This window comes from Natator depressus, chromosome 9 (genome assembly GCF_965152275.1).
Source record: "Natator depressus isolate rNatDep1 chromosome 9, rNatDep2.hap1, whole genome shotgun sequence".
In the NCBI taxonomy this organism is placed as follows: Eukaryota; Metazoa; Chordata; order Testudines; family Cheloniidae; genus Natator; species Natator depressus.
Window position 1 is genome coordinate 62,835,847 of NC_134242.1, and position 21,862 is coordinate 62,857,708.

The 21,862-nt window shown below is 49.5% G+C and overlaps 1 protein-coding gene across 3 annotated transcripts in view; it reads left to right on the forward strand.

Annotated features, from left to right (window-relative positions):
* Window positions 1–1,157: 1,157 nt before the first annotated feature.
* GABRE (gamma-aminobutyric acid type A receptor subunit epsilon) overlaps window positions 1,158–21,862 on the forward strand; it is a 73,344-nt gene continuing 52,639 nt past the window's right edge. Inside the window, exons 1-4 of one of the 3 annotated variants that reach the window (XM_074964378.1) lie at window positions 1,160–1,551; window positions 1,626–1,876; window positions 11,351–11,499; window positions 12,075–12,142. In XM_074964378.1, the coding sequence (XP_074820479.1) occupies window positions 1,821–1,876; window positions 11,351–11,499; window positions 12,075–12,142 (273 nt within the window). In that variant the 5' untranslated portion in view covers window positions 1,160–1,551; window positions 1,626–1,820. Of the gene's footprint in view, window positions 1,877–11,350; window positions 11,500–12,074; window positions 12,143–21,862 lie in introns of all 3 variants that reach the window. The other 2 variants (XM_074964379.1, XM_074964380.1) reach the window with 2 other exon arrangements.

Here is a 21,862-nt window from a genome sequence, read left to right on the forward strand (position 1 = left end):
GAGTACATACCTTGGGTCTTGGACGGGATTGTACTCAGAGCAGCTAGCCCCAGCTGCTTGCACCGCAGCGGCTACGCCTGTAGTTTTAACACACTGGGAAACAGCTCAAAGTGGAGACAGACCTTAATTATAAGAAAAGAGACCACAGACACATGCAGAAAAACAGCCGGGGGAGAGAGGTGTATAGGGAAACAATGAGACAGCATTGGTCAGCGTGCAAGGCAGTGGTCTCAGCACACCAGCTGTCTAACCGTGGTCAAGTTTTTGTTAGCATCCTGGCAAAGGAGAGTTTTAAGGAGGGATGTGATATGATGCCCAGTTGCCTGGTCTGCTCTGGGATGCACAGGGCAAAAAGCTGGGTTTCAGAATGTCCTTTAGAGTGAAGGATCCCAATTCTGCAAGAGAAGCCCACTGCGCTCAGTGTGAATCCCATGAATGAGCACTTGTGAGTTGAGGCCCTGGCTATTTTGTGATGGGCCGACACTAGACCTGGACATAACCCAGGAGCAAGGCTGTGCACAAAGAGCTTCGCCCTATGGGCGGGGGGGTGGGGAGGGCAGTGAGTGATTATGCTTTCTAGTGCATTAGCACCCACAATGCACTGGGTGCGCAGCGTTGCTGGCATTTGCTTCTGGCACATTTTTGCTAGCAACAGCCTCGCTCCCCAGCTTTTAACAAAACGTTGCACGTGGGTTTACACTACACTGTGACTAATGAGTGACGACCTTGTCATGTCTCGTTAGGTGAAAGAGGAGAGCGAGAGCTTTACACAAGTTAATGAATTCCGGTTTTCTCCTTCCCAAAAGCTTCCGTTTGGGAACTCGGTGACGCACAAATAGGCATTTCCCTTTGATTTCTGGATACAGCCTTTGTCAGCCTGGCAACTGAACTTTTTTTGCTTTTGCTTTTCCCGTTAAGAAAGGCTCAAGAAGCAGCTGTTAACCCTTGCCCTGCCGGGAAGGAGGAGGCCCTACTCCACTCCTTGCACTAAATCGGGGGGAGCTAGGACCCTGAGTGAGTCCTCTGAGCATCTCTCTTCCTCTTCCCTGCCAGTCTCCCTCTCACTCGCTCTGCTCCTCTCCTGCCAAGGAGCAGGATAAGAAATGCCCAACTTTGACCCTTCTTTCCAAAAGGATCGGAAAGGAAGGATTAAAAGCCGGAGGGAGGGTGGGCGAGTTTGGGAGGGCTGGGGAGAGAAGCACAGAAGGAAGAAATAGAGAGAGAGAGATGGGCAGAGAAAAGGAGGGGGACAGAGAGAAGAGGATTTCAGTATTCTAGGCTGCAATAGCAACCGGTGGGGCTTGTGCTGTGCGCACACACACAGCTCTCACTGCACCTGTCTGCTGGGCACAGACACAGCTGGTGAGCTGGGAGAAGAGGGGAAACCCTTCTATAAAGAGATTGGGCATTGGGAATTCAACAGTAAAGCCACAGAGACAGTGCCCACACAGGCAGGAATGGAAGAAAAGCCCCTAAACTTGCTGGAGGGCAAGGAGACACAAAGGCACCAGGCTTGGCTTTCCTCCTCCTTCTGAACTTGGATTTTCCTGGGTGGGTTTCCCCTGCCACCGCCACCTTTAGTTTTTTGTTTGGTTGCTACAAGTGTTTTCTTTCCTGGTCCCCAGAGACTCCAGCTGCAGCACACCTGGACTGAGCTGGCCATCCCTTGGGGCAGACTGGGGAAGGAGAGAGGGGAGCCCCTGGGCCCCCCGTAAACTGGATAGGAAGGAATCTGTCAAACTGTAGCCACGCCAGCCCGAGCTGCCTCTCTTTATGTGGACACTGCGCTTCCCTGGGATCGCCTGGTTCGTGCGTTTAAGATGTCTGGGAAAGTTTTCCTGATGTACCTGACAATCTATCCCGCCCTACAGATAAGGTGAGAACTCTGCTTTCTGCTAATGTACCTACCCCAACCCCAAAGAGATTCTGGGATTGACAGCAGCCCCCTCACCCTGTCCCTAGCATCCACTCGCCTGCCTCCTCCTAATGAGCCCGGCTGTATTTTGTAGGCTCTGTTGCTTGTCTGGTCCAAGCTCGGACCCTTCTGCCTTCATTTCGCATGCCAGGTGGGGTTGGAGTCATGGAAAGGAAAGAAGCCTTATGGGACCTTTGGGGCTGAGCCACCAGTTCTGCTCCCTGCAAGGAAGGGACTAAAAGCATATTAAGCATAGTACAAAGAGGCAGATAGGTGCTTGGAGTGATGAGCAATTAACTAGGGATGCTCCCTTCCCCTATACATCTGGCACGGGAGTCAGGACCCCTGTGTTCTCTTTGTGCCCTGTCACCTGCTGGGTGACCTTGGATAAGTCCCTTCTTTTCTCAGCACCTCACCGCTCTCCCCTGTAGAATGGGGCATGACAGCTCGCAGAGACGCTGCCTGTCTTTATTAACAGCTGTTCTCCACTTCGGGAGGCTCAGGTGAAAGGCGCCAAGTATTGTTTTTGCATGAGGAATAGTGTGTCTCCCTTGCTCGGTTCAAGAGTCAGATGAGAGGGCCTGGAAGTGCAGTGGGGAGGGAGGAGATGGTCCCGGAGGTGGCTCTGTCAGACAATGGTTAACACGAATCTCCACATGGTGGGCTTTCTCATCTGTTTTCTGGCATTGGCTTCCAGCCGGGGTGGAAATTGCCTCTCTGGCCAGACGTGGCGTTTCAGGCTCCCCCCGTTCCCCGCAACCCCATTTGCTGTGCCCACTCTGCCCATCTGCCATTACCATTCCCTCAGCACCATGCCATGTGTGCCTCCGTGAACTTGCCACTGCTCCAGGCAAGCAGAGAACTCCCACCCTGGCTCCATCAGCATCCTCTCAATCCCCTGCAGCTAGTACGCTGCCGAAAGGGATGATTTCTGAAGAAAAGACCATTGCCTTGGTCCCATATTCAATGCAGAGGATTGGGAGTCAGGAGATCTGGGCTAGGGCAACAAAATGGCAGATGAAATTCAATGCTGATGAATGCAAAGTAGTGCACATTGGAAAACATAATCCCAACTACACTTACAAAATGATAGGGTCTCAATTAGCAGTTACCACTTAAGAAAGAGATCTTGGAGTCAGGGTGGATAGTTCTCTGAAAACATCTGCTCAGTGCAGTACCAGTTGAAAAAGCTAACAGAATATTAGGAACCGTGAGGAAAGAGATAGAAAATAAGACAGAAAATATCATGATGCTTTTATATAAATCTGTGGAATGCCCACACTTTGAATACTACATGCAGTTCTAGTCACCCCATCTCCAGAACCATATATTAGAATTGGAAAAGTTACAGAGAAGGGCAAGAAAAATTCTTAGGGGTCTGGAACAGCTTCCGCACAAAGAGAGATTTAAAAGACTGGGACTGTTCAGCTTAGAAAACTGACAACTGAGGGGGATCTGATCGAGGTCTATAAAACCATGACTGGTGCAGAGAAGGGAATAAGAAACTGTTGTTTACCCCTTCACACAATACAAGAACCAGGGGTCACCCAATGAAATTTAATGGGCAGCAGATTTAAAACACACAAAGGGAAGTACTTCTTCACCCAACGCACAGTCAACCTGTGGAACTCATTGCCAGGGGATGTTGTGAAGGCCAGAAGTATAACTGGGTTCAAAAATGAATTAGGTAAGTTCATGGAGGATAGGCCTATCAATGGCTATTAGTCAAGATGGTCAGAGACACAACCCCATAATCTGGGTGTCCCTAAACCTCTGACCGCCAGAAGGTGGGCGACAGGGGATGGATCACTCTGTAAATTGCCCTGATCTGTTCCTTCCCTCTGAAGCATCTGGCACTGGCCTCTGTTCTGTCAGAAGACAGGGTGCTGAGCTATATAGACCATGGGTCTGACCCAGTGTGACCATTCTTATGCTCCGTTCCCAGGTCAACTGACTCACTATGTGACCCTTGGACAAGTCACTTCTCTTTGTGCATCAGTTTCCACACCTGTGAAATGGGGATAATAATGATACTTTCACCCCACGCTACAGCGCCTTGAGAGCCTTAGGCAAAAGATACTGCAGTGCACAAGCACAGAGCAGACACACATTTCCTAACGGTGTCAGTATTGTTACATTTTCCTTTTTGTCTTAATTTCCTCTTTCTCTCTCTTCTGGTTTGTTTTGGAACCCAGCTGATGCTTCTAGCTACTGGGCAGGCTCCTCAGTTGGTGTAAATCCCTTTGACTTCAAACGACTCTTTCCATGCAGAGAGAGAAAAACGTTTGCCTTAGGTTCTTTTTGCACCTTTGTAACTCAAATCTCCTGCAGATGTGTCTCATCTCTGGCTGTGAGTGCCATCCGTTCCCACTGACTGCAATGGGAAGGAGGGGACGCTCAGTGTCTTGTAGGACCCAGCCACTAATGCACATGGGTCAAGGAGGCTGTGCATTTCTGCCTGCCCCTTTTCAGCAGATCAGGGTCTACTTCCAGGAGAGCACGGTTTGCCAGTGTGGCTGGAGGGAGCGCATGTATCCAGCATGCAAGATGGCCAGCCATGATCAGAAAGGACCCAGGGCATCCCAGGATGGGCACCCCATTGTTGCAGAACAGAGCCAGGAAGGAGGGTGGGAGCGTTCATCTCTGACAAACTCTACAGGTTGGCAGGTCCCTGTTGTTTCCTGGGCCCTTGATGCCCATTTCAATGGGACGCTCCAGTGGTATTGTGTGGGGAAATTAGGACTCTGTCCCACAGCCAACAGCTTGTAAAGCTTTTCTGTAGACAGCGCTGAAAGCCCCAAGCAAGGGTGTTCACGTTTTTACTATTCCTAACCCTGCTGGTGAGCTTAACGGCCGGATCGGGAAAAGAACATGTTGTCAGCAGATCATTACCCCCTCGGGCTCAGGGGAAGAGGGATTTTACTGGCTGACGCTAATTGGCAGAATAAGCCAACGTAAAGCCGATCAAATCCCATTACAAATGCAGTCTGGGGTGGGGAGCATGAATCTTGATACCAGTATGCTGGTGTGCCAATCCTCCGGACCGCCAAGGCTGGGAACATGAACATTTGCACTAGTGTGTGGATCTTCATGAACCCCAGTGCAATTGTACTAATGTGCAGATCCTAGTGAATTCTGAGGCTGGGAGCATGAAAGCTCTAAGCTAAGCATGGAGCTTGTGGGGTGGGAGAGGATGGCTGCTGGGGGGGAGTGTGGGAGGGGATTGAGTGTCACCAGATTCCCAGCCCATATTCGCTGGATTTTCACAGCTACGGCTTGTGATGAGTGGCTCTGTCACACTTAGCGCCCGTGGCTCAATCCAAGTGGGGTTCAGCCTGGATGTGACGAGTTGCTGGAGCTCAAACTGATTCATGCCATTTCTCCGCCCAGCATGAGCTGCAATGACAAGTCTCCTGGCACCAGCTGGATCCTGTGTTCAGCTAACTCTGCACGCCCCAGACCACCCACCCAGCAAAGGGGTGGAGGCGTCTTACGTGTCATCATTTCCTAGGGCAGATCCCCAGCAGTGTGAATGGGCACAGCTCCTGCCACTGAAGGCCACGCAGCTACGCCACATGACACCAGCTGAGGACCTGTTTAGTTTAGTGCGGCAGAGGATTGACCTCTGGGACAATGGGGCCCTGCAGCTGGGCCTTAGGCACTGAAGACAATAAATGTGCAGTGGGCTGAGTCACAGATTCTGCTTTGGGATGCTGCAGGTTGGAGCCCATCCCAAGCCAGATCAGAACCTGAACTTACCCAAAGTGCTAAGCTGTGTGAATCCAGGGGTCTGCGTTGGGCCCATCTTTAGGGGAGATCCATGTCGGTAGCAGTTAAGGAGCTTCTGCTTCTCCTGAAGGGCTGGTTAGGTTGTGTGGTATCTGAGATGCCCACCCATGATGCCACCTCAGAGAATGTGCCCCTAGGTGAGGTCCCCTTCTCTGAGGGATTCCCCACTGCCTGCACGTCAGAGCCCACGCAGATACATTCAAGACCCTGCTCTGCCTGCCCCTTTAATTTGGGGGCGAGGCATGTAGTTGTGGCAGGGGTTTCTAGATCCCCACCAAAGGGCAGCCCACACCTGGGGTAACATCATGCAGAGGGTTCTTTATCAGGTCCTGATTCAAGGTGTCCCCTCTGGGTTGGGCTCACCCTGGCCAGACTGCTTATTTCCTCCTCTCTGCCCATATCTGAATGTACAGAGACTTTTATCCCACCTAGCACAGATACTCAGTGGCACTGTTACATGTGGCAGGAAGGAGAGCTCGGTGCATGATATTTTCATTACACAGGAAGCCCCCCACAAGCAGATCCCTCAAGAGGTAAATATGCAACAGTATGGGATAATAATCACCCATGGACACCTAGGGTATGTCCACATTGCAGAGTAAGCCCAGGGTATGAACTCAGTCTCAAGCCTCACCCCCTTTAGTCTACACCCAAATCACACTAACCTGGGACTCTGACCTAGGATCCTACAGGGGTGGCGGATCCAAGCCTAAGTCAAGCCGGGAACCATGGTGCAAGCCCTATTGCTAGACACAGCCCCACTGGACTTGTGCTCTGGGAGCCTGCCAAAAGTATTCCACAATCCCATGGGCTGACTTCCTTTCTCCTCTGGACAGTTCAGTTTTCCCACACTGCACCATGAACAAAGGACCAGAGTGGCTACATTTGGGGAGGGCGCTAGGAAGTCTGGGGTATGGGTGATTGGATTCAGGCCCACATGATGCAGTGTAGACCCAGGGTTCAACAATTCCTAATCTAGGGTTACAAATAAGTGTAGACTCTCAAGCCCCAGGATAACAAACCTAGAATCTGCTACTTGACTTCTACTAACCCTGGGCTTACACTTAGAGAGAGCTGAGTGAATCACAGCCTTTTCTGTTTATTTCATTGGATTTTGGAGCAAACAAAACACTCCATGCAACCCGAAAAACAATATTTTTGTTTTTGTGTTTTCATTTTGTTTCATTTGTGGGTGGTTTATTTTAACCCATTCATTTGCTTGCTTGCTCATTTAAATGACTCTAACTAAATTTCTAAATGAAAAGTAGAAACAAAACATTTTGACTTTTGGGTGGGAAAAATCTTTGGTTTTTTGGCCGAAACTATTTGCTGAATTTGACCCAGATTCACAACCCAAAACTGCGTTTTGCGGTGAATAAACAGTTTGTCTAAAAAAAGTTTGCCCAGCTGTGCACCTGTAATTTAGGTTTGAAAGTAAAAACTACTGGCCATAAAAGCATGTGAAAGGGACTGGCCAGCTCAGGGGGTTGAGTCTTATACCTTCCCGTTGACAGCTTAAATCCAGTGACAGTTGTTCGGTACGATGTATCTACAGCACCAGGCTGCTTCCCGGAGGACAGGTGTCCACATCACAAAAATATCCTCATTTGTATCTGATGCTAAATTCTAATTGCAGCAGCACTGATTGGCCAATGAGTACAGAATTATCCCAGGGTTGGGGCACACTGGCTGTCAGGGTGCGGAGAAGCTTGCTCTGTCACTTCCCACGATAAAAACAATACAGAGCGCATATCTGGTGCTATGAATTCATAGATCTCAAGACACTTCATAAAGATGTGGAAGTAACATCGTCCATCTTTTGCGAGTGGGGAAACTGAGGCACGGGGGGAGTGGTTAAATGACTGTGGCAGTGATAGAATGGAGATCTCCTGACTCCCAGTCACCTCTTTGCTGGACTGCACCACATGGCATAACTGCTAGGGCTAGAATTTTTGGAGAGGCGCAGCTCCTCTAATTGAGGCCAGATTTGAAGAAGAGAGCAGTTCATTGTAAGCTAAGCCCTTGAAAATCTGGCCCTGAGCTCTTTGGGTTAGCTGGCCCCACAGGCTGAAATAGAGGCTCTTATTGTTCGGCAGCTATCAGTCCCCTTTCATGTGCCTGTCGTCTTCCACACAGCAAGTGGCTGCTTGAGAAAAGCAACACTCGGGATCACAGACACAAAGTAAATAACACTGTGTTCTCGTGCAATAATGTCACACGTTGCCCAAGAAGGGGATGTCTGACTTCATCCGTAAACAAGAGTGCATCTGATCGCTATCACACATGCCGCATGGGCCCGGTCGCAGGGCAGGAAGCGATTGTGTCACTCACAGCGTTTGCCATACCGGGGGGTTTCCTCGCCAGGTGTCTGACAGCCCCGCTGCCCACCCAGCTCCTCGCTGAGCTCTGACTGCTTCACTCTGCTCACCTGCTTCTCAGCTGCGTTGCTATGCTGAGAGGTGAGTGGTTTGACATTTCGATGAGCTGATGTGAGGAGCAGGGATCCAGCTTCCCCCTGCATCTGCAGGAGACATATGGGGGCTGGATTGTACCTGTCAGAAGTTGCCAGTCAGAATTGCTTGGGCACAAGGAGACACATCCTCCAATCTTGGGAACAGCCACGGCATGTGCTTGATTGCTAAATATTTGCTATGTGACATTTCCATTGGCAGCTGTGCGTGTGGCTTGGTGCACAGACGTGGCCTTCTATCTCCCTGTTTGCTCTGTCTTTGCAGTAGCTGCTGGGCATCAGTTAGTACATCTTCCCAGCCTGACATGGTAGGATTTGGGATGGCGGAGCTTGGAAACAGGGAGCTGAGAAAGGGTGTCATTAGAGCCACACCCTTTCCTAACCCAAACATGCACACAAACGCCCTCCTTCCAGATATTTTTGTCACAACCTGGCAATGGTGCGTAGCAACAGAAAAGGACCATTTCACCTGGAACTGAACTAAATCCTTCCCATGGATCTAATAACAAGATGCTTTACCTCTTAACAGGGGATAAGGCCAGGTCTGTACTAGAAAAGGGTTGCTGGAATAGCTATGCTGGAAAACCTTAGTGCAGATGCAGTTTATACCAGCAAAAATGTGCTTTCTCTGGTGTAGCTTATAGCAAACCAGGGAGCAAAATAAGTACTGGCAAAAGCTCTTTTACACTGGTATAACTGGGCCTGCTCTAGGGCTTTTGCCAATATGGAAATGCCACACACAAAACCGTCCAAATCACACAAGAAACCCCACTCTCCTAATTGACGTTACTGTGCCAGCCTGAGAGTAGAGTAACCCACCCTGACATAGCATATAGGAGCTCTGGTGGCAGCATCTGGTATAGAGTTTGGTGGATCTGCTACTGCCTTGCCGTTGTGGGACTTCGATCTTTAGATCAGGTGTAGCAGTGTGTCATCTTTCAAGTTAGAGGTCCTGGGGTCAATCCCTGCATGTGACCTGTTCAGGGATCCCTTACAAGAGGGTCTAAAGAACATTAAGTTGAGGTCTAGATGTAACCCAGGGTTACTCTGTTTTTTGCTGGTCTAATTCCTCTATTGCAGGGCTTGTTGTGAACCACCACCACACAAAGGATAGGTGGCAGTAGCTGGAGAGGCATAATGCCAAGGTTGCCTACTCTCTATTGAGTTATTCTACCCTGAGCTGGGCCAGGCTAGTGGAAGGAAGTGTGTAATTTACTCCAGCCTGTGCCTGTGGGGCTGCCTCTAGCCCAAGACCTTTAGTTCCAACTAAATAGGTAGGTGGCTCATTGCCAGCAGGTGATCCCTTCTTTCCCACTGCAACAATCTCCACTCTTTGCTTCTTCCTATCAGGCATGTTAAAAAGGCAAACAGCAGCATAATATACAACCTAGTCCAATCACTGCCTCCGCTTGGATAGGAAAGTGAATCCCAGCAAACTTGCAGACAACTCCTTTCCCATAATCAAAAGGGATAATAAGCAGTCAGACAGGAAGCGATGACACAATGTGTAAATACCTAAAACACAGAGGCAGGCAGACAGCTAAATGGGTCTGATCCTCTGATAACAGAAACACCTCCACCTCTGAGTACACGGGAAAGGCAGAGAGTTTCAGACAGGTCATGGAACAAGTTTTATATGGGTTTTAACACTAGGAACCCCTGATTAATTAACTGCAACTTTGGAAAAGAATAGTGTTTCCATTCAAGCCTTCTGCCAGCCTTTGCCTCCTTGCGTATTAAAAGGAGGTCTGCATTCCCAGGGCCTGCTTCCATATCAGCGTTGCAGGACTGTCGCTGGGATATATCAGCACAATGGCAGCTCCTGTGGAGAAGCCCTGTCCAGCACTGGAGAGAATGACACTGACATGTACAGCTAGGAGACATTCTTAAAAGTCATAGCAAATGTAGATGTGGAATTGCTTTGTAGTAATCGATTGGTACTGCGAGGTATTGATGGAATGAATAGTGTGGCCAGTTATTTGTTTATTGTCGTAGTTCTTCAGCAGGGAGTTGAGGATTTGGGGGTTATTGGAACTTCCTGGATGACTGTATTGATCTGACTTAGTAGGGAGCTGTGGGGAAAGGAAACAGGAAAGCAACCCAGGAGCTCTAGATAAAGGCAGCCTAGCACCCACTTGAAAAGAGAGTGGGGCAAACTGTTAGCTTCAAGGAAGAGGCAAGCTTGTCTTGCCAGGCCTGGAAGTGAACACTTTTCAAGGGGACTCTCTCTAGAAATGGTTGGTGAGTTAAGGGACCAGACTATGACAGCCAGTCTTGGAGATTATGGGGGGATCTCTGGGAATCTGAGACCTGCCAGGATCCCCGTGTGAAAGATGATTAGATACCTGGTACGCTAGACATGCATATAGTCTGCTTTATTCCCTTAAGACCTGTTGTCTCTTAAATGCTTTTGTTCTGAGTAAATAAGGCTTGGCTTTGAGAAGGCTGTCTGGTCAGTGTAATCACCACTGTCAGTGCTCTTGTGGGGAACAGAGCCTGTATCAGTCCTGCTAAGGTAATCTCAGCTAGTACTAGGGGATGCCATCCAGGGCCTGCCCTGACAGCGGGTGAATCGTGTGGTTCCATTTGGGGCCAGGGGATGGCTTAAAGCCTGAGCTCTGGTTATGGAGGGACTTGATGAGACAGGAGGGGTCTGAGGTGCAGTTCTCCTTGTGGCTAGGACACCATGTTCTTACTGAGGGCAGGACTGTGCTTTGCTAGGCACAGGCCGGTTGTAGGGATACAAATGTGCAACATGGCTCCAGAGGGAGCTCCAGGAGGGTGCAGGGAGCTTCCCCTCCATGGATAGCCAGCTCCCCTGAGTGGTTCAAAGGAAGGAATGGAGCCCTCCTGACCCTAGTAGCAAGGAAAGCTCCAGGCTCTCTCTCCTTGAGCACCTTGTAAATGCCTCAAGCTGACCTTGGAGTGAGGAAAAGAAAAAGGGCAATGGTAGGAAATCCAGCTCCCCTTCCCACTCCAGTTTGATCTACCCATTGCCCCAGGACATAGTGACAATGCTGGGCAAGTGTCTGAGGTAGACCTGGAGAACCTTAGACACAGAGAAACTCCCAAGGGTGGTGTATTCCTCTGAGGCGTAGTACTGCTCTATCCCTGTGATGGTGGGTAGCCTTGGTGCCATGGGGGCAACTCGCTCATTCTTTGCCTGTTTACTCCAGGACAGAAAGCATGGAGGAGTATGACTACGATTACCTCAGCATCAATAAAACCTGGGTCCTGACCCCCAAGGCACAGGAGACGGATGCCACACAAATCCTCAACTCACTGCTGAAGAACTACGACAACAAACTGAGGCCCGACATCGGCAGTAAGTGCCCCCCTCCGAGCCTTAGCCTTTGCTGGGTCTCCAGGCCCGTTGGTGTGTGGGGCGGGAGTACATTTTTAATGGTCGCTTCCAGGAAATTCTTGGTTTGTTCCAGACCTTGTGAGTTTCTTCGCAGCAGTGCCCTGTCAGCACCAACTAGGGGGAATCCAGTGCTGTGAGCTTCCTCCCAGTGGTGCCCTGTTAGCACCAGCTAGGGGGGAATCCAGTGCTGTGATCTTCCTCCCAGTGGTGCCCTGTCAGCACCAGGTAGGGGGGGAATCCAGTGCTGTGAGCTTCTTCCCAGCAGTGTCCACTAGTACCTGCAAAGGGGACTCCAGCCATGTGAGTTCTTCCCTGCAGTCCCCATTCCGTAACAGAAATAGCCTCAAGCTATTGTTCTAGAACCCCCGATCTATGCGCCCACATTCCAGGTCTAGAGCTGATAGTTCTCTTGGTGTCTCCAAGCCCTCAATTCAGGGGCTTTCATCTTGTGCCTGCCTGTTCCCCCCTTACTCCCATGTTCCTCCCTGTACACCCCTGCCCCTGGCTCACCCACGTCCTTTTCACTCTCTTTCCAGTCAAGCCCACATTCATCGATGTGGATATCTATGTGAACAGCATCGGGCCGGTCTCGGTCATCCAGATGGTGAGTGTTAAAGGCTACTAGGGCGAAGGGAGATTGTAGGGAGTGAGAACAGGGAATTTGGGCTCTTGACTGAGCCTCCCACCCCTGAAATGCCTCCAAGTCATTCCCATCCCTGTGTCATCTGTCATGGCTAAGGTGGCACGTCTACAGAGGGATCCAGATTTCCTTCTCCTTTCCTGGGGGAGAGGTGCCAGGAGCCCTGGGAGAGCACAGCTGATTGCTGCTGGAGACAGACAAGGCTGGGGCTTGGAAATCTTTGCCTGTCGGGTTCTGGTTTTGCAGGCCAAAAAGAAGGCTAGTTTGGATCCAGGTGTGATGGGGTGTGATGGGGAGTTCACCCTCCCCTCACACATACACACACCAGCCCTGAAGGGGTTAAGGTGGCTCAGATGAGGATCAATTAACCTTATAAACTGTACCTGGAGGAGAAGCAGGGCTGCTAAGGTCTAAGGGATGATGAAGCCCAGCTGGGCAGGAGCAGGCTGGGCTTGTATAATGCCAGAAAGTTGAGAGCAGAGAGGGGTTGCAGGGAAAGTGCTGGCAGTCACTCTCTGGGCACAGAGTGGTGGGTAGAAGGAGATCCAGCAGGGACCACAAGCCCTGGAATCCTGACCCTGATGGAAGGCGTTTACCCAGAGGAGTTGTGGGGAAGAAAGCCTGTGCAAGGAAGAAGCCCAAAGAATGAGCAGTGAGGGTTGAGATTGTACAGACTTTGGCTGCCACTGATAGAGTCCCTGGGCTGGAACCTGGAGTAGCAGGTGGGCCCAGGTTCCCGTACCAGCCACTGGGGAAGTGGGACAGACTGGGACTTGGCATGGAGGACTGCCTGAGATGGTACATGGACAGATTGTCTGGTGGGATTGTCTGGCAACCCTGGAAGGAGAAAATGATACAGTGACCTGGCCAGAGGGCTGAGTCAAGAAGAGAGAGCACCCCAAGATCTGGAGAGTGAGAGGGACCGTGGGGTGAGTGAGTGATGGAAGGGGGGGGTCTAGACTGAACAAGAGCTGATCCCCAGACCCAGGGGTGAGTGAACCCCATTACTCCAGGTCCCCCTTCTCCAAATGCCCCAGATACCTGCGCTTTGGATAAATGATCCTGCACCACCAAGTGACAGAGGATGTTCTGACAGTGATTAATGCTGTTGTCTTGCCGGTCTTTGATGCATGAACAGGCATCTTTGGGTGACCACTTCCCCCAGCCTGGCGGGAAGGAAGGAGATTGCTCTCATTCTCAGGCAACCTTCATACTAGTGAACTGCACTGGTGCTCCTGGGATGACAGTGTGTCACGATGAGATGTTAGGCTGTGTGAGAGAGCAGTGTAATTCACTGGGAGATAGGAATATACCCACTGGGGATAGTTGCTATGGTAATGGAATCATAGTGTGAAACATGGGTGCATGAGCTTGTAGGTTGCCATGTATGAGTTCTGGATGGATCAGTCTGAGCAGCCATAATTAATGTTAATATTTTAATTGCAGTAGTATGTACAGGCCCCACACAAGAACCAGGACCCCATTGCACTAGGCCCTGTAAAAACACACAACAGAAAGAGCGTCTCTGCCCCAGCGGGTTAACTCTAGGTGATTGGAAAATGCCAATTTATTTTTTTGGAGAAATTTTTAAAAAGTTCCTTTTCCCCAAAAAACTTTTCATGAAATCCATTCATGTGTTCAGTAAAGAAACAAACTGAAAGGTTTTGAAGATAGTTATCAGTAAAATTTGGGCCGGGGAAGGGAGGGAGTTTCCTGGAAACCAAAAATAGATTTTATTTTATTTTTTTGGCCAAAAAACAAATTGAAGCTGAAAGTTTGTAGTGGAAACGTTTCAGTTTCCTTTTTTTTTTTCCATTGGAAAAATGGACAATTTCCGCCAAAACAAAGATGTTCTGCAAATGGGCTCATTTTGGTTGAGCCACCATTTTGTGGCTGTGAGGTGAAGGTTGTGGGGTTTTTTTGTTTTTTTTAAGTTTTGATGAAAACTTTTGAACTATCTCTAAATCTAAGCCATAAGGTGTAGCAGTGTTTGCCCCTGGGAAGTATATACTGCAGATGGCAGCATGCAAGCTAGCCAGATGGGGACCTGGCTGTGCACTGCTTGAATAATGAAGATATTATCAGGAGGCTTAGGGAATGACTCCCTCGTCTTTATATTCAGAGGGCCTCTTCCATTGCTTCCCCTTGCCCAGTGCTTTTCAGGGAGGTGGCTCAAGGCAGGTGAAAGTTACACACCTAAGTAATGAGAACACCCCTCTCCCAAGAAGGAGAAGGGGCGGGGTGCAGCAGGGTGGCTGCCATGTTGAATTTCTTAGCTGCATTCCAGGTAGCCCCGTGGGTAAGGCAGACAACCAAGCCAGCACTGTCCAGCGCTGCTAGCTGCACTATACATGCTGGAATGTAGGCATCAGTTGAGAGGGACTTAGAGGGATGCAAGAGATATGAGGTGGGATGAGACCATATGATTGCTCCATACTGCTGCCACTATCTCAGGTGTGAGACAGAGTCTGCTGCTCACCGCATGCAGCCATCAGATCTTAATGTACTGTTCAGAGCCAGTGTGAGGACATGGTAAGGTCTGAGAAAATCAGCAAATAAAAATCCCTGATCTTAAAAATTACCAGGACCGGTCACTCTGATTCTCTGTATTCTGCCCATTCCTGCTCCATGTCCATTCCTCCTGTCTGTTCCCTGTCTGGTTCTGTGTATCCCACCTGTTACAGGAGAGCTCTCTGCCTGTATATACATGTAATAGTTAGTTAACAGATAAGTGCCAGTAGATGACACTCAAGAACAGGTAGAGTTTGTAGGACTAATAACATCCTTTGTGCACTGCAGATGCCTTTGTCAGCGCAGTACTTTACATCAGTTCTTAACATGCTGTGAGCAGTGGGATTTGTGAGCTCTTAATGCTGCCCATGTTTCCATGAGTTCCATTATATTTCCCTTAACAAAGCAGACTACATGCTGTCTGTCTAAATGGCTTTCATTTTACCAAGGAGAAAACAACAACAAGACAGACCCAAAGTAAAGTCTCCATAGGAGAGCATAGCGTGTGCATCTCCTATGTAGGCAGCAGCGACTCGTGGAACAAAATGAGTCCTCAGAAATGTAAAGGTGAGGGACACCTAAAACAAAAGGCCTCAGAGTGAAGCTACAGACAGCTGTACAGCTGCTACAGCTCCATTACCATGTGTCACCTCCGCCTCCTCCATCTCACTGTGTCCCAACAACTCTCCCTCTGTTTCATCTGCTAATTCTTTTAAGGCAGAAAGTTCCTTGGAGCTCCTGGGCAGCCCCTTCATGCCAGAGCATGGTTTGTTGTGAAGGTGTTCTCTAGCTGATGTGGCTTCCTTCCACCCTCAGTGCCTTGTTTGGAGTGAGGGAGAGGCAGTTGCAGAGGCCTAGAGCTTGTGTCTTTATTCACAAAAGCTGCACATTAATTTGCTCTCTGCACACCACTTTCTGCTGCAATCACAATGTTCAGATCCTGGATTTTGTGTATTGTGTGCAGTTCTGGTCTCCCATGTGGAAGAAAGATGAATGCAAACCGGAACAGGTGCAGAGAAGGGCTACTAGGATGATCAAAGGAATGGAGAATCCACCTTATGAGAGGAGACACAAGCAGCTTGGCTTGTTTAGCCTAGCCAAGCGAAGGCTGAGGGGAGATATGATTGCTCTCAATAAATACAGCAGAGGGATAAATACCAGGGAGGAAAGAGGAGTTATTTACATCGACTGCCAATGCTGGCACATGAACAAATGCATATAAACTGGCCAGCAACAAGTTTAGGCTTGAAATTAGATGATGTCTAACCCTCAGAGGAGTGAAGTTCTGGAACAAGCTTCCAAGGGGAGCAGTGGGGGCAAAAAAACCTAACTGGCTTCAAGACTGAGCTTGATAAATGTATGGATGGTATGGTATGAGGAAACTGTCTACAATGGTGTGTGGCCCATCGGTGACTGCTAGTACAAATATCCCCAATGCCCACAGATGGCACACTAGAAGGGGAGGGCTCTGAGTTACTACAGAGAATTCTTTCCCAGGTATCTGCCTGGTGGGTCTTGCACATATGCTCAGGATCTAACTGATCACCATATCTGGGGTTGGGAAGGAATTTTCCCCCAGGTCCAATCAGCAGAGACCCTGGGGGGTTTTCGCCTTCCTCTGCAGCCTGGGGCACAGGTCACTTGCAGGTTTAAACTACTGTAAATCATGGATTCTCTGTAATTTAGTCTTTAAATCATGATTTGAGGACTTCAGTAACTCAGCTAGAGATTAGGGGTCTATGATAGGAGTGGGTGGGTGAGGTTCTGTGGCCTGCAATGTGCAGGGGGTCAGACTATCTGATCAGGATGGTCTCTTCTAGCCTTACAGTCTATGAGTAACGCTCGGGGAATATCCTTCCAGATTCCTGGACAGGCTTTGGTAACAATCAAAGGAGATTGTTCCCATCCCATATCTTACACTCAGCCCAGCAAATGCTGAGGGAACTTGGGGAGTTCATGCCGAGTAGACATGGGGCCAGATACTCAGGTAATGTAAAGGAGCATGCCTCCACTGAGGTCATTGTTGATTTACACCATTTGAGGACCTGGCCTGTGATCCACAGAGCTGATCACTATATGCACCAATAGCATTGACATGTGAGAGTGATCCATTTCTGTCTGACCTCCACTTACAAAAATCCCCTTCTCCTGCAAAGCTCTACCCTTTCCCCAAGCAAGGAAACGTAAGTCAGAAGATGGGAGATGCAACCAGGAGTTTAGAGCATGAGCTCGGGGGCGGGGGGGAGGTGTTTTTAAGTATTAGTGCAAGTTTTTAATCCTTTTCTAAATTGGGATCCAGGAATGTGCAGAGTCTCTGGTGCAGGCACTGTGCACTCAGTGTGCATAAGGAGCATTAAGGCATGGCTGGCTCTGGGAAATAACCCACATCTGCAGGGCTCCAGCAGAGAAGTTGCTTTTGCTGGGCCGATTCACACAGCTGCAGCCTCTGACAAGCAGAACTTTCTGTGCACTAAATAATCACTGTAGCTAGGACTTCCATTCGGATGAACCATTCAGGACGAAGCAGCGGGGCCTGGGAAGCGTGATGCCGCCGGCTCCGCAAGACAGCTGTGTGTCAGAGTCACAGCTGGCCCCGTTGGATTTTTTTATAGTACATGCACATGCTGCTAACATGGCTTCTGGTCACAGGGAAGGAGGAGGAGCTGGGAATCCAACTTAGATCTGCCAAGAGTTTCAAAAGTGAGCCTAATATTGTTGGCTGAGAATGCTCCCACTTCCTGACATCTCAGGCTGGAACCCCCACAACTGTGGCCCCCAAGAACTCGAATCACTTTTGAAAAGCTCCGAGACTGCAGGGTAGGTTTGCAAAGGCAAATGTGGCAGGTAGGTGCCTAACTCTCACTGACCTCCAATAGGAGTCAGGTGCCAAAGTGCCACTTGTGCCATTGCAACTCTACCCGTGTGTCAGAGGAGCAGTAGCTCCTTCTTAGGAGTGATGAAAGGAAGTGAGACAGAACTTGTCCTGGCCTAAGGAGACTGCTTTGACTCTGTATGGTTCTTAGCTCTCCAGACTCCAGCAGATGCAGACTGCTTTTCACTAGGACTTTCTGTTGGTACTGTCTTCAGTGGCATTGGCAGAAATACACCACCCAAGCCTCTGAACATATGATCCAAATTCTTCTGCCGTCTGGTTTTAATAGAAACCATTCACATCTGATCTTTTACCTTTTCTGTGCTGCTGCTTTTTAACCAAGGAGCCTCTTCACCACTTCTCCCCCAAACTCTGAGCTCTTCCTGGTTGCCTGATCGCTCTCTGATGTTTTCCCATATGCAAAGAACAAACCATGTACTGTCAGTCTAGATGACCTGCATTTCAAAGTAAGGAAATCAACAACTAGACAAAGAACAAGAGTATGCCTGCGAGAGCATAGTGTGTGAGACTCACTTTGTGACCTTCTGCATTTGAGCTGGAAAACAGCTCTGCTAGCAGCAGACACTCCTCTAAATGTAAAGGTGCAGTACACAGGGACCAAAATGCTAACATCTTTCAGTTACATCACTATTTATAGCACCTTGGCTAAGCGTGTCAGTACCCCTTCTAAGTAGTTGGGCCACATGGAAAATAAGAGCCTACTACTGCTACTGGCTGATGGAGCTATTCCTTTAGCTCAAGTAGTAGTGGTCTGTGCTTTTGGTGCTGTAGCTTACAGGTTCAGTCTCTCACCGTTCTGTAATAGTTAACTACCTAGCCCAATGGGATCCTGATCCATGAGTAGGGTGCTATGGAAATGCAAATTAATTATAATATCCCCTTCATCCATCAATGTGGCACTATTTTATCAGTGGTGGGAGCTGTCATCTTATTCATCTCTGGTTCAACCTTCAAATGATAAATCACATCAGGGCAGAAAACTTATTTTGTTCCTTAAAAATGAAAAGGGGATTTGAAAGGCCCTGCTTTAGGTGTGAATTTAGGATCCTTCTCATCAATCATCCAGTGTGAACAGTGTTATTAATCAGGAGCTAGCTGAAGGCAGACAGGCTGAAAAAATGCAAACAAGCTTTACAGTATCCTGTACAGACTGAAAGGACCATCTATCTCATCTCTGTGTGTTGATTATTGGCTCATACTTAGAGTTATTTATTAACAATGGACAAACCTCTCAATCCCTGTACAAAAGAAAGAAGGATCTCTCTGAAATTTCACACACTACACATCAACCCAGGGGAGAGCTTTTCTGCTGAGCTGGCAAAAATCAGAAAAGGTATGGTAAAGATTTGGGGGCTGATCTTTTCCACTCCTGCCTTTCAGCTGGTAGAGTCACTTTCCCCTGTGTAAAGCAGATGTAAAACACTCTCAAGTCAGCATGGGACAGCATGGTGTAGCACACGGCGTGCTGGAGTGAGAGTCAGGATGCCTGGGATCTAACTCCGCCGCTGACCTGCTGGGTGACCGTGGCAAATCACTTCCCCACCTTCTGTATGCAGATTGTAAGCTCCCCGCGGCCAGCAGCGTCTCTGACAGTGTCTGTGCAGGACTAGCACAATGGGGTCTTGACATCAACTGGGGCTTCTAGCCACTGCTGAAGCATCAATAAGCACTGGTAGCATGTTGCATCACTTTGAACAGGCATGGCCCCAGGGGGAAGGCAGTGGAGAATCTTGCCCATGGGTGTGTTCTGAAAATGGCCCTTGCCCTTTTCTTGGCTCATCTTGTTTCCAAACCCCAAACACCCCATTCTGGAGTCTGGCTGAGCTGGGTTTGGCTCAGGATCTGAGTGGGGAAGGTTTCTGTGGGAGCTAAGGGGCACAGTCAGGGTTGGGTGGGCAGTGTAAATCAGGTGGGGGTGACGATGAATGAGGAAGTAGTGTATGGCAGTTGGGAACCAGTAGATCCCTTCCCTGTTCATTTCCAGATGGTCATCTTGTGGCTTGGATGTCAGCTGGACTCCACTGAAAACACTTTCATCCTTAACTCTTCTTTAGCGAAGGGCTTTGTTAGGTATCTTTAGGAGTCATTATTACAGCACATTTCTTTGCAAGGGGTGGCTTCAGGGCCTGGGACTCAGTGGGGTTGCTGATTTGATTGGTTTAATTCTGGGTCTTCCCCACGATCCACCAGGTGTGTGAGATTAAACTCCCTTCCTAGGACAGGCACAGATTACATAGGGAAGGAATGAGGGGTCTCGCACCCGCTCAGGAACATGGGGGAAGAGTCTGCAATGTACTTGCCCAGCAGAAATGAGCTATTGTTTAAGCTGTGTTGTTTGGTATGTCCTTTCTCTGGGGCATGCTGTTGATTTGATCTGACCTACACTTAAAGCCCCTGGGTGCACTGACTAACCAGTGCGATGAAATACAGCCTTACAGCAGGGCAAGATACCCCATGGGGTCATTTTCACCCCATAGGGTCATTTCAAACATTTCATTTGTTTGAACATCACCAGGGAGCCATCAGTGCAGGTGAGATCACAGGCAGGCTGAAGATAGAGTGGAAATGGCTGATAGTGAGCTCCCTGAGGGAATGGCCAGGATGGGCATGGCAGACTGAATAAGAATATGTGCTAAATCCCAATCAGATTGACTCCCATTGAATTCTATGGACCCAGTGTGTGGGCCCTAGGGAGGAAAGGGCAGAGGGAAACGGGTAAGGAGCAAAGACAATGAAGCCCCCAGTGATGATGAAGATGGAGGAGAGGCCAATCAAGGAGAGGCAGTCAGAGAACTTGGAGATGAAAGAGGGGTCTGACCTGGGAGCTGGAGGTAAGCTGGTAAGGAGAAGTTCGAGGAGAGAGGCTTGAAGGAAGAGAAGGGCCTTGTCACAATGTGACTGGTCCCTTTAAGAGGAAGGAGGCAAGTGCAGCTGTGCCTGGTCAGCTGTCTCCCAGCTTGCCCTAGAAGACAGGAGGGTGCCAGGGAAAGGTGCCTGGAAACAGGTGAAAGGCAGAAGGAGCCCCGGGAGTTGCCAAGGAAAGGAGCTGTTGGAAGATTGAAGGTGAGCTGTCACGGTGAGCTGCTGGGGGGTGAGTTTGGGGGAAAGCTGTTGGGAGGACTGGTTAGAGCTAGGGAGCCCTGCTGAGTGGCAGGGAGGCTTGTGCAGAGGCCCCTAGGAATGCAAAGAAGAACCAGTGTGGTCAGCGTAAGCTGGGCCCAGAAGCAAGGTGTTGACTCGGAAGAGAGGTCCCCAGGAGCAGGGTGAGACTCAGATGAGGAGGCCTGGGCAGTGAAACACTGGGGGGAGCCTCTTGCAGGAGACCTGATGTGGGGATATAGGAGAAGGTTCCTGGGAGAGAAGCAGGCCTGGGAGCTCTCAGGCAGATGGCCAGGGGAGTGGGGCTAAAGGAACTGGGACCACATGCTTAATGACTTTTGAGTGGGTGACCTGGGAATGGGATTGAAGAGCTGCTGCCTTGTCACCTTGTTCTCCTTTGGGGGTATGGGAGAACTTCTTTTTACCATTAGGGATCTGTGGACTGTGGCTTTTTATATGAATAAAAGGGTTGAAATTGCTGTTGACACTAGGTCTTTGCAATAGGACTTTGGAGGGGGAAACTGAGGCAGGTCACGCCTGAGCTGCCAAGCTCGGCTGCAGGAGTGCACCCATGTCAGGGTCACCCTGTAACATTTGGCCCCAGAAGTGGGAGTCCAAGACCCCTCCCATCCAGGAGGGAGGACAGGCAGAGGATGAGGCCACCCTCACCACCAGGGGTACATTTAGAGGACAGGCCTGGACGAGAGAGTGGAGACGCTGACGCTACTGTTAGGAGTTCAGGTAACATTGACAAAGCTGAGTCTCCGAGCTAACCACACAGCTAGGCCAGGGTTTCTAAAGGGCCCAAAGGAAGCTGTACACCTAGCTCGCATCATCTCTCAGTGGGATTTGGGCACCTGACTCACCTCAGAAATCCCAGCCTCCAACTGCATCTGGTGGGGCAAGTGTAAAAACGTCCTGATTCATTATTCAAGGGCACAGCTCTGCCACAGACACTTACAGAGGCTGTGCGCTGAGATGCTTGGACGGGGGCCAGGAACATGGCTGGCCAAATGAGCTGTCACAAACAATGCTGCTATTTTCAAAGCCGGCTAGGGGATTTGGATGCCCAGTTAGAGTCCCATTAATCTTGATGGCATTTGGGTGCCCAATTCCCCTTGGCAGCAGCTTTGCAAATCTCAGTATTATCTCTTTGGTCTCATTGTGAATCATTTGCAAAA